The 13,172-nt window shown below is 47.9% G+C and overlaps 1 protein-coding gene across 2 annotated transcripts in view; it reads right to left on the reverse strand.

Moving 5' to 3' along the window:
* The window catches only part of PARVB (parvin beta), an 83,750-nt gene that overhangs the window by 34,418 nt on the left and 36,160 nt on the right, over nucleotides 1-13,172 (reverse strand). The window contains exon 1 of one of the 2 annotated variants that reach the window (XM_023505587.2): nucleotides 10,418-10,617. The exons of the other annotated variant lie outside the window; for it this stretch is intronic. Within the exon in view, the coding sequence (XP_023361355.1) occupies nucleotide 10,418 (1 nt within the window). The 5' untranslated portion in view covers nucleotides 10,419-10,617. Of the gene's footprint in view, nucleotides 1-10,417; nucleotides 10,618-13,172 lie in introns of those variants that run through there. 2 annotated transcript variants of the gene reach the window in all.

Here is a 13,172-nt window from a genome sequence, read left to right on the forward strand (position 1 = left end):
GCCCGGGGTTTTTTCTGATTTCCCCAGATGCCAGGGTTTTCCCCTCCCTCAAAAAATAATTTCTCACTACACATCAACGTGTATGTTATATTTTCACTGTGGACCATAAGCCCCTTGATCACAAGGACTTTCGAATTAGCAAAGTGCCTGGTATACAGTAGGTACTTAATATATGCTTATTAAAACGAATTGTTGAATAAAGTGAATTGCCTCATTTTAAATTCTGATTCCAAATAGGACATTAAAAAAAAAAAAAAAGTGGGCCCAAGGCCGGATGAGGTCCCAACATCAAAGAAAGGCCCTCAGAGGCAAGCTGAGATCATTTCCCAGCAGAGAGGAGAGCAGTTTGCTTGGAACATAGAACTTCAAAAATGACATCAAACATAGCCTAAAATTTCATCTCCCTAAAGAGAGAAAAACAGGAGAGAGCCTCCTGTCTCTGACTCAGTTTCCTCATGGGAAACTCCTCATGATCTCCCAGGGTTGTTATGGGAATCAAAGGGACAGCATATGGAAAGAACTCTCCCAACTTACAATGCCATATAAATATAAATTGCCATAAAAATGCCATATAAACATTAGCTCTTGATGACTGAAGACAAAGATGTCTTATTTCTTCTTATGTAGGTGGCTACCGACTGTTTAGAGCATCCAGGCCTTGTCCATATCATAAATCAGAAGTTCTCCCTTCAAAGGATTGTCTGGTTTCCGAAAAGGACAGTTCTTTGGAACCTACTTTTCTTTCCCCCAAGAGTTTATGGCCTGCCAGGCCCTTGGGTTTCCACTTAAATCTCGGGAATATTCTGGTTTAAAGGCCTTGGTCCGTTTGCCAGGAAACGGCCCCATTCTTAGAGTCACGTCTCACGCTCCACCAGGCTCAGGACCCTGGCAAGCTTTCTGAGAACCACGCTTGGGCCACACCGGGGGTTACACAAGTTCAAAGGAGGATTCTTGGCCCTTGTCTCTTGGGCTACGTGATTAATGGGGAAAACTCGCTGGGTTTGTTTTCCTCGGTTTGGCCATTGTTCTGGGGAGGATGCCCGTCCGTGCTCGTTAAACACAACCGCCACGTGTGAGTGAGAGCGATCGCCATGACTGCTGACGGTACTTCTGGGGAGCAAACATTTGCACCAGAAAAAGAATCAAGGAGACTGAATGTAAATCAACACAGGCTAGGTTCACTTCTTTTTTCTGTTTTTTTGTTTTTTTTAATCCCTCTCACAGGTTTTCCCTTTTGTTCTGATTTTTCTCTCCCAACATAATTCATAAAACAATGTCTATTAAAAATAAAGTAAAAAAAATGCCTCATTTGATCCTCACAGCAACTATGGGAGGTGGATACTATTATTATCAACCCTACTTTATGGATGAGAAAATGGAGGCAAACAGATTAAGTGAATTGTCACAGTTACACAATGGGTGTCTGAAGCAGGATTTGAACAGGTCTTCCCGATCCCAGGCACAAATCTCCATCCAGCTTTCACCAATGTGGCACTTGTTTGAATACCTCACAGTGCCTGGGAACTCACTCCCCCCAAGCAGCCCTTTCCACTTTCAGAGTTTTAATCATTAGAAAGGTCTGCTTTACAAAATAACTATATGGACATGTATACATATATTATGTTTAATTTATACTTTAACATATTTAACATGTATGGATCTATCAGCCATCTGGGAGAGGGGATGGGAGGAAGGAGGAAAAAACAGGAACAAAAGGTTTTGCAACTGTTGATGCTGAAAAATTACCCATGTATATAGCTTGTAAATAAAAAGCTATTAAAAAAGAAAGAAAGAAAGAAAGAAAGGTCTGCTTTTAAGTTGGAATCTCCCTTTAGAGTCAGAATGTAATCTCCCTGAGAGCAGGGGCCATGCCATCACTGAACACAGTGCCTGGCAGGTGGAAGCTACTCCATCAATGCTTCTCAACCGACTGCATTTCTTAAAATCCAGTTGGGTTCCTGCCCATGGCACGTGCATGGGTAACTTCCGTCATTCCCAACATCTCCTGCCAAGGCTTTCCTTTCCTGGGATCCCATCGATGATGGCTGACCATCTGTGGCTGCTAATGCCGGAGAAAAAAATAGACCCACTTAGAAGGGGCGTGCTGCTCCATGTGTCAAGAACACTACAAAGGGGCATCGGGCAGGGGCAACGTGCACAGCTGGAAACAGCCTGTCCCTGCCAGAAGCCCCTGAGTCAGGGGCCGGCTGCCCCAGCCAGGAGGGGACAAGGGGAGAAGGCACTTCTCCTGGATGGGTAGGACGACAAGGTGCAGCCCTATGTGGCCAGAGGCCACAGGATGGAGGCTGGGCGGACTGCCAGCCCTGGACATCACCAGCCTCTGCCCACTTAATGTCTGGCTGTCTCCTAGCTGTCAGGCGTATCCAATGGGGGGAGTGGGGGTTGTTCCATCTGATCCCAGGACAGCCGGGTCCCCGGACTCGGTCAGTGTCGGGCAGAGAGCTAACTAATCACTGCTGCAAGCAGAGGAGCTGGGTTTTTCCCTTTGTCTCTGCGGTAACAGACAAATGTTAAAAACACAGGAAAAAATGAGTGCGTGGGAGGGAAAAAAGCAAGAGAGCTTCGTGCTTGCACTAACCAACGGCCGGGCCCCCAGCAAAGACCCTTCAAAGGCAAGCCCACGAAGGCCCGTCTCTGGCCCCAGGGAGGTCAGAGACAGTAACTGGGAATCATTTCTCAGATTGCAAGCCAACTAGGGCAGCTTGTCTGATTTATTTCTTCCACCAGCCTAACTGGGACAGCAAATAAATCTCTAAAAAGTGAGCAATTTGTTCTTAGAAGCAAAATAAAACTCACTATCATAGCTCCCCTTTTCCTAGAGCACTTTAAGGCTTACAAAATACCGTCTCCGGTCCTCGTTGGATCCAGTGGGTAAATGTTGCAAGGACTCATTTCTGAGAGGAGGAAAACCACAGTTCACAGGGCTAAGTGTTTGTTTGCCCATAAAACAGTAAAGCTGCCTGAGTCTGAGCCTCTCCTCGGGCCTGGTGGAGAAATGATGGGGTCGCCTCATCCACCATTCTGCCAAGGAGCCCCAACCCTCTGTCCAGGTGGATTGGGAGACCCCCCCTCCCTCTTCTGGGGCTTTTCTGGCTTTTCCATTAGGGAAGGAGAGACGGGGACAGGGTGGAGGGACTCTGATAAGTTTAGTTCAGCTCTGGCAGCCTGAATGACTCAGATAGAAAGGTGACACAGTGGATAGAGTGTTGGGCTTGGGCCTAGGAAGATCTGGATTCAAATTCTGCCTCAGATACTTGCTGTGAGACCAGAGGCAAGTCAGTTTTCTCAGCCCCGGTTCCCTCAGTTGTGAAGGGGAGATAATAACAGGGTTGCTACAAAGAGCAAACATCAGTAAAGGTCTTTACAGTCTTTAAAGCACTCCATCACTGCTGGCTGTTATTGCTGTCAAAAAGCCCGAGAGGGAACTTTTCCCTTCTCCGTCAGATGGTCCTTGTAATCAATGAATCATAAGGTCAAAGGGATTTTATATGCTCTGGACTTGGGCTGCAGAATGAGGGGTGTGTGTGTGTGTGTGTGTGTGTGTGTGTAAGTAAACACACACATTTGTATATATGAGTGTACATGCACAAATATAGAAATACATTGTCTGTACATGTACACACTGTGCATTCTGTGTACATGCATGGTTACCATGCACATGTGTTATCATGAGCACTTGTATTATGTGAATATGTTTATGTGTATGTGATATAGATATTGCACACATTGTTTGGCCATGATCAATGTGGACATTTATTTTGCTTGCCAAATGTCTATAACGGGAGTAGGGGGTGAAGGGGGTGTTTCTTGATTTGTCAAGTTATAGGGAGTGGAGGGGGGGTACAGGTAAGAAGTAGAAGGGAGAAAATGCAGAATTGAAAAGAAAAATTGTTTTTTTTTTTAAAGAATATACCCAAGGGGGCAGCTGGGTGGCACAGTGGATAGAGCACCAGCCCAGAAGTCGGGAGGATTTGAGTTCAAATCTGGCCTTAGACACTTAACACGTCCTACTTGTGTGACCCTGGGCAAGTCACTTAACCCTAATTGCCTCAGCAAATATATATATATATATATATATATATATATATATATATATATATATATATATATATAGAGAGAGAGAGAGAGAGAGAGAGAGAGAGAGAGAATATGAATATAAAGGAGATGTGTGTGAATAGAGAGATGTAAGGGACACAGAGATAGGATGACCAACATGGTCTCCAGCACACTGAGGGGACACCCCGGGGCAGAGTCTGGGAGAGATACAAGCCAAGAATCATCCAGTCTAGGGGCTGAGATCCTCCCTGGAGGGAACTCTGGGATTGCTGAGATCACAGACCAGGGGAGTAGGGAGTGGGATACAATTTACTCTACACCTGTTGCTGTATCTTCTTGATAACTCAGGGACATTTGTGAATGTGGCTGAGCCATCATCATTGGTGCACCCAACCATCAGGTCAAAGGATCCAGGGCCCCCAAAGTGCCAAGAGGTGTCACCGGGTCTACAGCACAGGGATGTGCCCTCAGAGAGGCCCCCGATTACTGTCACCCTCCTCCCAGTCTCAGACAGAAGTCTTGGTGATTTACAGACACACACACACACACACACACACACACACAGAGTCCATTAATCTGTCAGCAAAAGCTCCCCGAGGCTCCTCGCCCCCAGAGAGGGCAGAGAAACAAAGGAGCTTTCGTTGAAGCTGTTCCTCCTGACCCAACCGCTCTACCCTGGCCCTTTGGACAAGCAATCTCTGCCGTCCTTCCGAGTACCATTAATCACCACATTACGCCTGCCTCGATCATAACAAATTGGCAATTATTTCTTAACCCGCTCAGAAGGCAGCACACCTCACCTGTCACTAATTACCCTCTCAGCAAAAGCACCGTTAGCAGAAATCGTAAGGGAGACGAGACCGAGTCCCCCGTGGCTGTTGGATCTTTGGAATCTCGGGTAACCACCAAACCAAGATGGTGGCAAGAGCCCAGGAGCAGCTGATTCAAGTCTCTCCATTAGCAAATGAGAAAAAAACAGGCTCAATAATTTGTGACCTAGTGTTCAGACTAAGAACATTAACTCTAGAATTGGAAGAGACTTTAGTAGTATCCAGTTCAACAGCCTGATTTCTTTTTTGGTAGTTATTGAGTCATTTCAGTTGTGCCCAATTCTCTGTAACCCAATTTTGAGTTTTCTTGGCAGAGATTTATACAAATGAGGAAACTGAGGTAAGCAGAGTGAAATGACTTGCTCAGGACCACTAGGCTGAGGCTGGATTTGAACTCAGCTCTACCTGACTCCAAGCTCAGTGTTCTATCCATCGCATTCATCTTTTCATCTTCTCATCATCTCATCATCATCTCATCTTCTCATCATCATCTCATCATCTTCTCATTATTTCATCATCTCATCATCTCTCATCTTCTCATCATCTCCTCATCATCTCCTCATCTCCTCATCATCTCATCATCTGTCTCAGAAAACCATCTCTTATAAGGTCAAAGGGCCCTTCAAGGTGACACAGGGCCATCCCTTCATTCTGCAAGCATTAACACCAAAGCCCTTCGAGAGAAATGCACATGGCTAATCAACAGTTTACAGAATCAACCCGTAAACATTTATTAAGCACCAACTGTATACTAGCTGCTGGGATACAAAATCAAAAATAACAGCCAAAAAATTCTCTCATTCTACAGAGAAAGAAGTTAAGATCCAGAAAAGGGAAAATGCTTACAAGGAAATCAGATTCTCCTCTTGAAGGGCATTAGAGGTCAACCAGTTCTGCTTCCTCATTTTACATCCCAGAGAAGGGAATGGCTTGCCTAATATCACACAGCCAATCAAGTAGTTCCCAGAATCAATCAACAAACGTTTGGGAAACTGGGGTTCCTAACCTGGAGCCTAGGAACATGATTTCTTTTGAGACATTCTGCTAACTCTGTTTCAATATAATTGGCTTCCTTTGCCCTCTGCCTTTCTGAGAAGGCGCCCACAGACTTCTCCATCCTGAGGCCGGGATCCACAACACACAAAGGTTAGGAACCTCCATAGTAAGGACCTACTATGTGCCACCCACTGTCCCAGACACTGAGTCCAGAGTTTAGATCTGGAAAGGGAACCTCCAAGTCCAACCGCCTTATTTCACTGGTGGGGAGGCGGAAGCCCACACAGACGGACACACAGCTGTTTAATAACCAGACTGGGAGGAAAGGAGGAGCAGACACTGCCAACAACTCCTCTGGGGAGCCGGTGTCATGTCCTGCATCGGGGGCCCCTTGCAGCCGGGCAACAAAAAACCAGCCGCTCGTCTCAAACGGAGGTCGCATTTTAATGAAGCCGAGAACAGCACAGAGCATCAGGGACCAGCCTCATACAGACTAAACGGGGAAAACCGTCCTGAAGCCAAGGGGCTGCATTTCTGCTCAAGGGACGGAGGATCCATCGGACGCCGCCTAGTGGTGTCCCCAGGAGTGTCACGCTTCTCGGCGGAGGAAAGAAACCCAAAGATGAAACATTCATGTTAAAAAGCGGAGCTGATGGGAGGGGAACCCGCTGCAGCCCAAACACACGAGCCGAGTGAGATCATTTCCAGACCTAGGGCTGGACAAGGCCAGGACCACAGTGCCCCCTGGAGGCCGTTCTCTGCCAAGGGACGTCCCAGGGATTTCTTGCAGGAGTGGCCAGGTTTCTGTGGATGGACATCCCACCCCCGGCCAAGGAGACCGCCCGGCCGATTTTTCTTTATTACCTTTTGTCTGACTGTTCAGAGCTCGTTTGTTTGTTTGTTTGCCTGTTCCAGAGCCTGGGCTCTGATCTAAAGCCCTTCCAAAGCCCCGAATGCTATTCTGCCTGTTTCGCAGTGGGTTGATGATTCGATTATCAGGAATAATCCGAATAATCCCACTTCGTCCCATCCTGATCCCAGCCGCCCGACTGGACAAGCCACTCCCTCAAATCTTTATACACCTCCGGCTCCTCCACTACAAAATGAGGGGGATGGGTTGGATTGGCCCACAAGGGACCTTCCAGCTCTGAAACGGGAACTTAGGATCCTAAATGTGGGAGAGCCAAGATAAAGGCCTCAGTCTCCTCATCTGTAAAATACAAGGGAAAAAACACAAAATTTGGGGTATTCAATGAACTCCAAGGTTCCATCCAGGTGTCAAACCCTGGATCCTAAGTCACTTTTTTATAAGACTTTATTCCTCTGTAAAATGGACTTGTGGGTTAAGTCGACAATCCCAGGATCCTGTCACTTCCCTCTCTGTAAAATGGACTCAGTGGCCTCTGAAATTCCTGGGAGGCCTAACCAGCTGATCCCAAGCACTTCCTAGGGCTGGGAGTCAGAGAGCAGGGGAGATCTCTGAGCCGTCCCCCACTTTGGCTTCCTTTCATCAGAAGGATGAGGGGCTCATGGAGGATAATTTGCAGCTGCCCTCCCAGGGGTCCGGCCCTCTGGCCTCCCACCTCCTCGTTACCCCTGTGTTTTCCAGCTGACATTCCAAGGGACTGCTTGCCCTTGGCAGCCGGGGCTGCTCCCATCACCCTCTCCAACCTGCCTTCCCCTCCTAAGTAGATTTGGGGACAGAAAGAAGGGGAAGGGGCCCCTCCATGGCTAGGCCCCTAAGCTGAGCAAGGCCTGGGCCCAGGAAGCACAGGAGGCAGCTGGATCGCACACCTCGAGTGATCCAGCTTGGTTTTGTAGGAATAATCCTGGCCAGGGCTTGACTTCCAAGTGACTGTGACACTGTTTGCTTTTTCATATTTAATTCTCTACTTTGCTGCAGAGGTGGGAGGAGGCTGGGTAATAGTCTTTTTGGTACAATGGCTCCATCTCCCTATGACTCAGACAGAAAATCTGGGTTCAAATTGTACCTCTGACACTCTCTGAATGATTCTGGGCAACTCCCTGGGCCTCATTTTATCTTTCTATATAGTGCCCCTTCCAGGCCCAGGAGCCACCTAGATGACCTTGGACAAGTCACTGTTTGGGCCTCAATTTCCCCCTCTGTAAAATAAGATGGACTTTGAGACCCCTTCTGGATCTACATTTATGAGCCTAGATTTTTATTTTTTTGCTTTATATGCTACTATCAGGTTTTGTTTTGTTTTGTTTTGTTTTTCCCCTCCCCAAACCCTCCTTAAGACTAAGGGCTAGTTTTGCTTTTCTTTGTACCTCCCAGTATTTAGTACAGTTGCTGGTACATAGTAGGTACCTAATAAATGCTTTTTAACCAGTTGATCATTAGTAAATATTATGATTCCTGTGATTCTGTTTCATCCTCCTACTAAATTGTTCTCCATGAATTGAGGGACTACATTGCTCCCTAGCACCCAGAATAGAGTTCTGCATACAGAAGATGCTTAATGTATGTTTGTTGTGGTTCTACTTCCTCTTTCTAACTCCTAGTCTTTGAGCTCCCTGAGGACAGAGTTTTTGTCTTATTTGATTAAACTCTTCTACTACCCTTAACATTTCCTAGCTGGGTGACCCTGGACAGGTCATTTATTCCTAATTGCCTCACCCCCCAAAAATAAATAAATAAATTCTTCTGCCTCCCTCAGCTTGCTGTATACACTACCTGCAGTAGGCAATGAATAAATCTCCTGAATGACCAATTTTGGGGGCAGCTAGGTGGTGCATTGGATAGAGCACCAACCCCTAAATCAGGAGGACCTGAGTTCAAATGTAGCCTTGGCCACTTAACTTTTCCTAGCTGTGTGACTCTGGGTAAATCACTTATTTATCCCCAATACCCTCAGGGGGAAAAAAAAGTCTAGGACTCTGAGTAACTCATTTTTTTCTCCAAGGTTTCACTGAGTTTTGGCAGGCTCGGCTTTTTAATCTGGGCCCCTGGGATTATTTCCCAGCTCCCCCAGGACTGGCAGTTATTGCCTTGGCTCTCAGGGAGGGAACTTTTCAGTAGGAATAAGTGATTTCCTTTTGGACAGGGTACTCAGAGGACAGGAAGGGCTTAAGTAATCCTGGAAAGAACACTTCAGGCCTGTCTCAATCACACTCTGACTCTGGTTCATTTTTCTATTCCTGTTGGGATTTGGGGGGAGTTTCCTGGCCCCCACTTCTTCCCATTAGGAATTCCCCAAGACTAAAGCTATAGTCTGTTAATCCATCCATTGGTCAATTAACCAGACCTAGGAAATACCAAAGGACCACAAATGGATAGAGCTGGGAGAGAGAAGCCCCAGGTCAGCTAGTCCAAGCCGCTCATTTTTCAGAGGGAGAAAGTGCAGCACAAATGGGTCATGAAAAATCCAAGATCAGCCACATTCTTAGAGCTAGAAGTGAGATTTGAACCCAGGACCTCGGGCTCAGAACAAGGACTCTCTTAGGAGAGAGGGACTGGGAGAAAAATGCACAAAGCCAAAGCAGGAACAATCTCTCAGTTCCCCAGCCTTTAACACAGTGATCTGTATACAGAAAGAGTTTAATAAGTGCTTTCCTCATCCATTCACTCCCTCAAGTGACTGGGCTGGTCTCACAATTCATTATTATCCAATGAGGGTGTGTCTGCTCTCTGGGCTTTGGCTAAATGAAGTAACAGCGGCATCCAAAGGGGCTGGGGTGGGACCTTTGCCATCTTCACCTTCATGGTTTCAGTGGGGACTGGACAGCCCCTATCCTGGACTAGCACAGGAGGGCCCACATTAGATTCCAGCTCTATTTCCTGAGTAGCTTTGGGCAAGTCACTCCATTCTCCTTGCCTCAGTTTCCCCATCTGGAAAATGAGGGAACTGGCCTCAGAGGGCCTTTCTACTTCCAGATTGGGGATCCAAGGTTACAGTGGAGCTCTGTGCCTCAGTTTCCCCATCCATGAAATGATGAAGGGACAAGAAATGGCCTCAGAGGACCTTTCTACCATCAGATGAGGATGCAAGGTCACAGTGGGGCTCTGTGCCTCAGTTTTCCCCCCCAATAAATGATGGAGGGAACAAGAAATGGCCTCAGAGGGCCCTTCCACCTCCAGATTGAGGATTCAAGGTCATAGTGGCTCTGTGCCTCAGTTTTCCTACCCAATAAATGATGGAGGGAATAAGAGATGGCCTCAGAGGGCCTTTCCACCTCCAGATTGGGGATCCAAGTGGAGCTCTGTACCTCAGTTTCCACATCCATGAAATGATGGAGGGAACAAGAAATGGCCTCAGAGGGCCTTTTTACCATCAGATGAGGATCCAAGGCCACGTGGAGGCCTGTGCCCCCACCCAACGAATGATGGGAGGGAATGACAGAGATGACCTTGCCCCAAGCTCCCCACCAGAAGCCAGCCTGAGCTGCAGACCCACCCATTGTTTTGGGGTGGCAGAACACATACCTGGGGAGGACCCTGCAGGGACTGCAGACGCTGAAAGACAAATGAAAGGACAAAGGAAAGAACTCACTGGTGATGAGGGAGGCTGACGGACCCAGGAACCTGGGCGACCCTGTGCTGGCAGAGAACGGCAGACTGTGTGGCAGAGGCAGCCCTCGGGCCGTGCCCTGATGCCCAGAGGGGTGGGAGGAGCAGAGACTCCGCCTCCACCATGACTGGCAGTTTTCAAGACCCCTTCTTTGGAATCTTTGAGGAAGGAAGGCCACAAAAAGGCTGGCCCCTCAAAGGGAGAACAGGCTGTTGTTTCACGATACAAAATGGTACCCTTATCTTGGCTACCAGCAACTACCCACAGGCCACACACATCCTCCTTTCCCTGCTCACCCCTAAAAGAAGGAAGCCCCTAACACAGAAGGAAATGAGGAAGGAAGGGTGGATACACTCTCGGGCATTTCTCCAAACCCGAGGCCCCAGGCAAAGGCAACCATGACTTGGGGGGCCCGGAGGAAACCCCTGCCCTCTCCCCGGCATTCTCAAAAGCCAGGCTCCAGGTAGAAAAGAGCAAGAGCTCATGGGATGCCGAATAAATGGGGCACCCTGTGCCCGATGTGAAAGGAGACTAATAATAATCCCCCTCCTACATCTGCTGTGAACAGTACTTCCTCATCTCCGAAGTGCCAAAACCCATCCCCACCAAACGCTCGTCACTCTGTTTCCATGACTTCAGAAATCAAACATTCAAAAAGAGAAAAGCTAAAAGAAAAAGAGAGATTATGGTTTAAAGATAGATACTGCACGGCTTTCCAGAAAGGCCGGCCTCCCAGAGAGGGGTCCGTGAGCTCCCTGATGGCCTGTGGGCCCAAAACAGCCCTTCCTAGACCTGTTTTATGGACAAGGTGAATGAACAAAGGGAAGAATAAAGGGAAAGAGGAGAAGGAACACAGGATGCGAGGTAGAATGGGATAGACCGAGGTAAGAGAGGGTGAGATGGCCAGAAGTCACACAGGAGATCTCTTCTGGAGGCAATGGGAGTATTAGGAGAGCTCAGCCATGTCTGGGGAGGTCTACAGGAAGTCACTCACTCATCAATCAAGATGGCTGAAGGCCAGGGACCCAGTGCCACAACTAAGGGAATTAATTTACCCAGAAACACCTGAATATGGTTTCTAGAGGTCCAGTCATAAGATGGAAAAAGGAAGGAATCTAGGAAATCACTTCATCTGATGCATTCATTTTAACAGATGGGGAAACTGAGGCCCCAGTAGGGTAGGTATGAGGAGTCTGAAGGGCCTTCCTCAGAGAGAAATCAAGACAGGCAGTATCTCAACGAGGCTCTTTTCTGAGAGGAGAAACACTGCCTTCACTCAGGAGAGAGGTCTGCAAAGCATTTTGCCAATACCGTCTCATTTTACCCCAACAATAACCCTGTAAGGTGGGTTCTGATTATTATCCCTTTGGGCAGGTGACTTGCCCAACGTCACACAACCAGTCAATGTCTGATCTAGGATCTGAATGGACGTAGTGACCCTAAGGGTCACAGAGAAGAAGCAAAGGTGGGGAAGGGGGAGTCAGAGGGGACCCCAATCTAATGCTCTGAGACTAGAGTAGGCTCCAGGTCCCCCCAACCCAATAGTCTCTGAGACTGAGAGGTCTGTCCAGATTAAGAGACTTCTCCTTGGGGAGAAGGGCAGGGAAGTCAAGGTGGGACAGCCAAGTCATGCAACATAAACACATCCATGTCCGCCCAGTCTCATCCTGCGCCCAATTCCCAGCCACTCTCAATTTAAAGCCATTAGCTGAAAGAACTAAGAGTGGAAAGGCTCAGCCCCAACTCTCTTCTCCTCCCCCAGCAAAGAGACCAATCAATTGATCAATATTTATCGAGCAGTGTGCAGGGCACGTACTAAGCTCCGGGGATACAAAAAGAGGCAAAACACGGTCCCTGACCTCAAGGAGCTGAGAGTCCGACGGGTGAGACAATGGGTACACAATTATGTTCAGAGCTAACCATGCACAGGATAATTACCAAGGATAACTGGAATTAAGAAGGGCTGAGAGAAGCTTCTTGCAGAAATGGGGATTGAGTTGGGGCTTAATGGAAGTCAGGGAGGTGAACGAGAAAACCTGAGGAGGGGGCCAGAGAAAATGCCCCCCGTCCAGAGATGCAAGGTTTTGTTTGTGGAAAGCCGAGAGGCTGGGGTCACATGGTCACAGTACCTGGTGAGAACTAAGGTGTAAAAAGACCAGAAAGGTAGGAGGGCTGGGAATGGCAAACAAGCATTTTGTAATTGATCCTGGAGGCAATAGGGAGCCACTGGGGATTATTAAGAAAGGGGGTGCTATAGTAAGCCTGGGCTTTAGGAAAATCACTTCAGTGGGTGGGGCAGACTCAGAGTGGGAAGACCCCCTACTGTCCAGGCACGAGGGGACCAACACCTGTACTGGAATCAGAGGTGTCCGGAAGAGAAGCGGGCACCTAGAAGGGGCATTCTGTGAAGGCAGAAGCAACAGGACTGGGGGAACAGCTTTGATAAGGAGAGGTTGGTAAAAATAAAGATGCATTGCTTTTTCCCATGCAAATCCACGGAACCTTGAAATCTCCCCTCAGAACCCTTTTTAGGGCCTGTAAACCCCAGGCTAGAAGCTCCTGCTCTAAATCTAAGATCCCACCAGGAAATCTGCCAACGTCAGCTTTGATCACTTCTCCATTGCTGCCATATCAGGCCATTCTGGACGTCCCAGCTTCCAGTTTCTGTGTCTTGTTTCCCTGCTAGACGGGACCTCCCCGAGCCCAGGCAGAGGATATTATGTATAGTAGGTGATTC

Source organism: Sarcophilus harrisii, chromosome 5 (assembly GCF_902635505.1).
Source record: "Sarcophilus harrisii chromosome 5, mSarHar1.11, whole genome shotgun sequence".
NCBI classification, from domain to species: domain Eukaryota; kingdom Metazoa; phylum Chordata; class Mammalia; order Dasyuromorphia; family Dasyuridae; genus Sarcophilus; species Sarcophilus harrisii.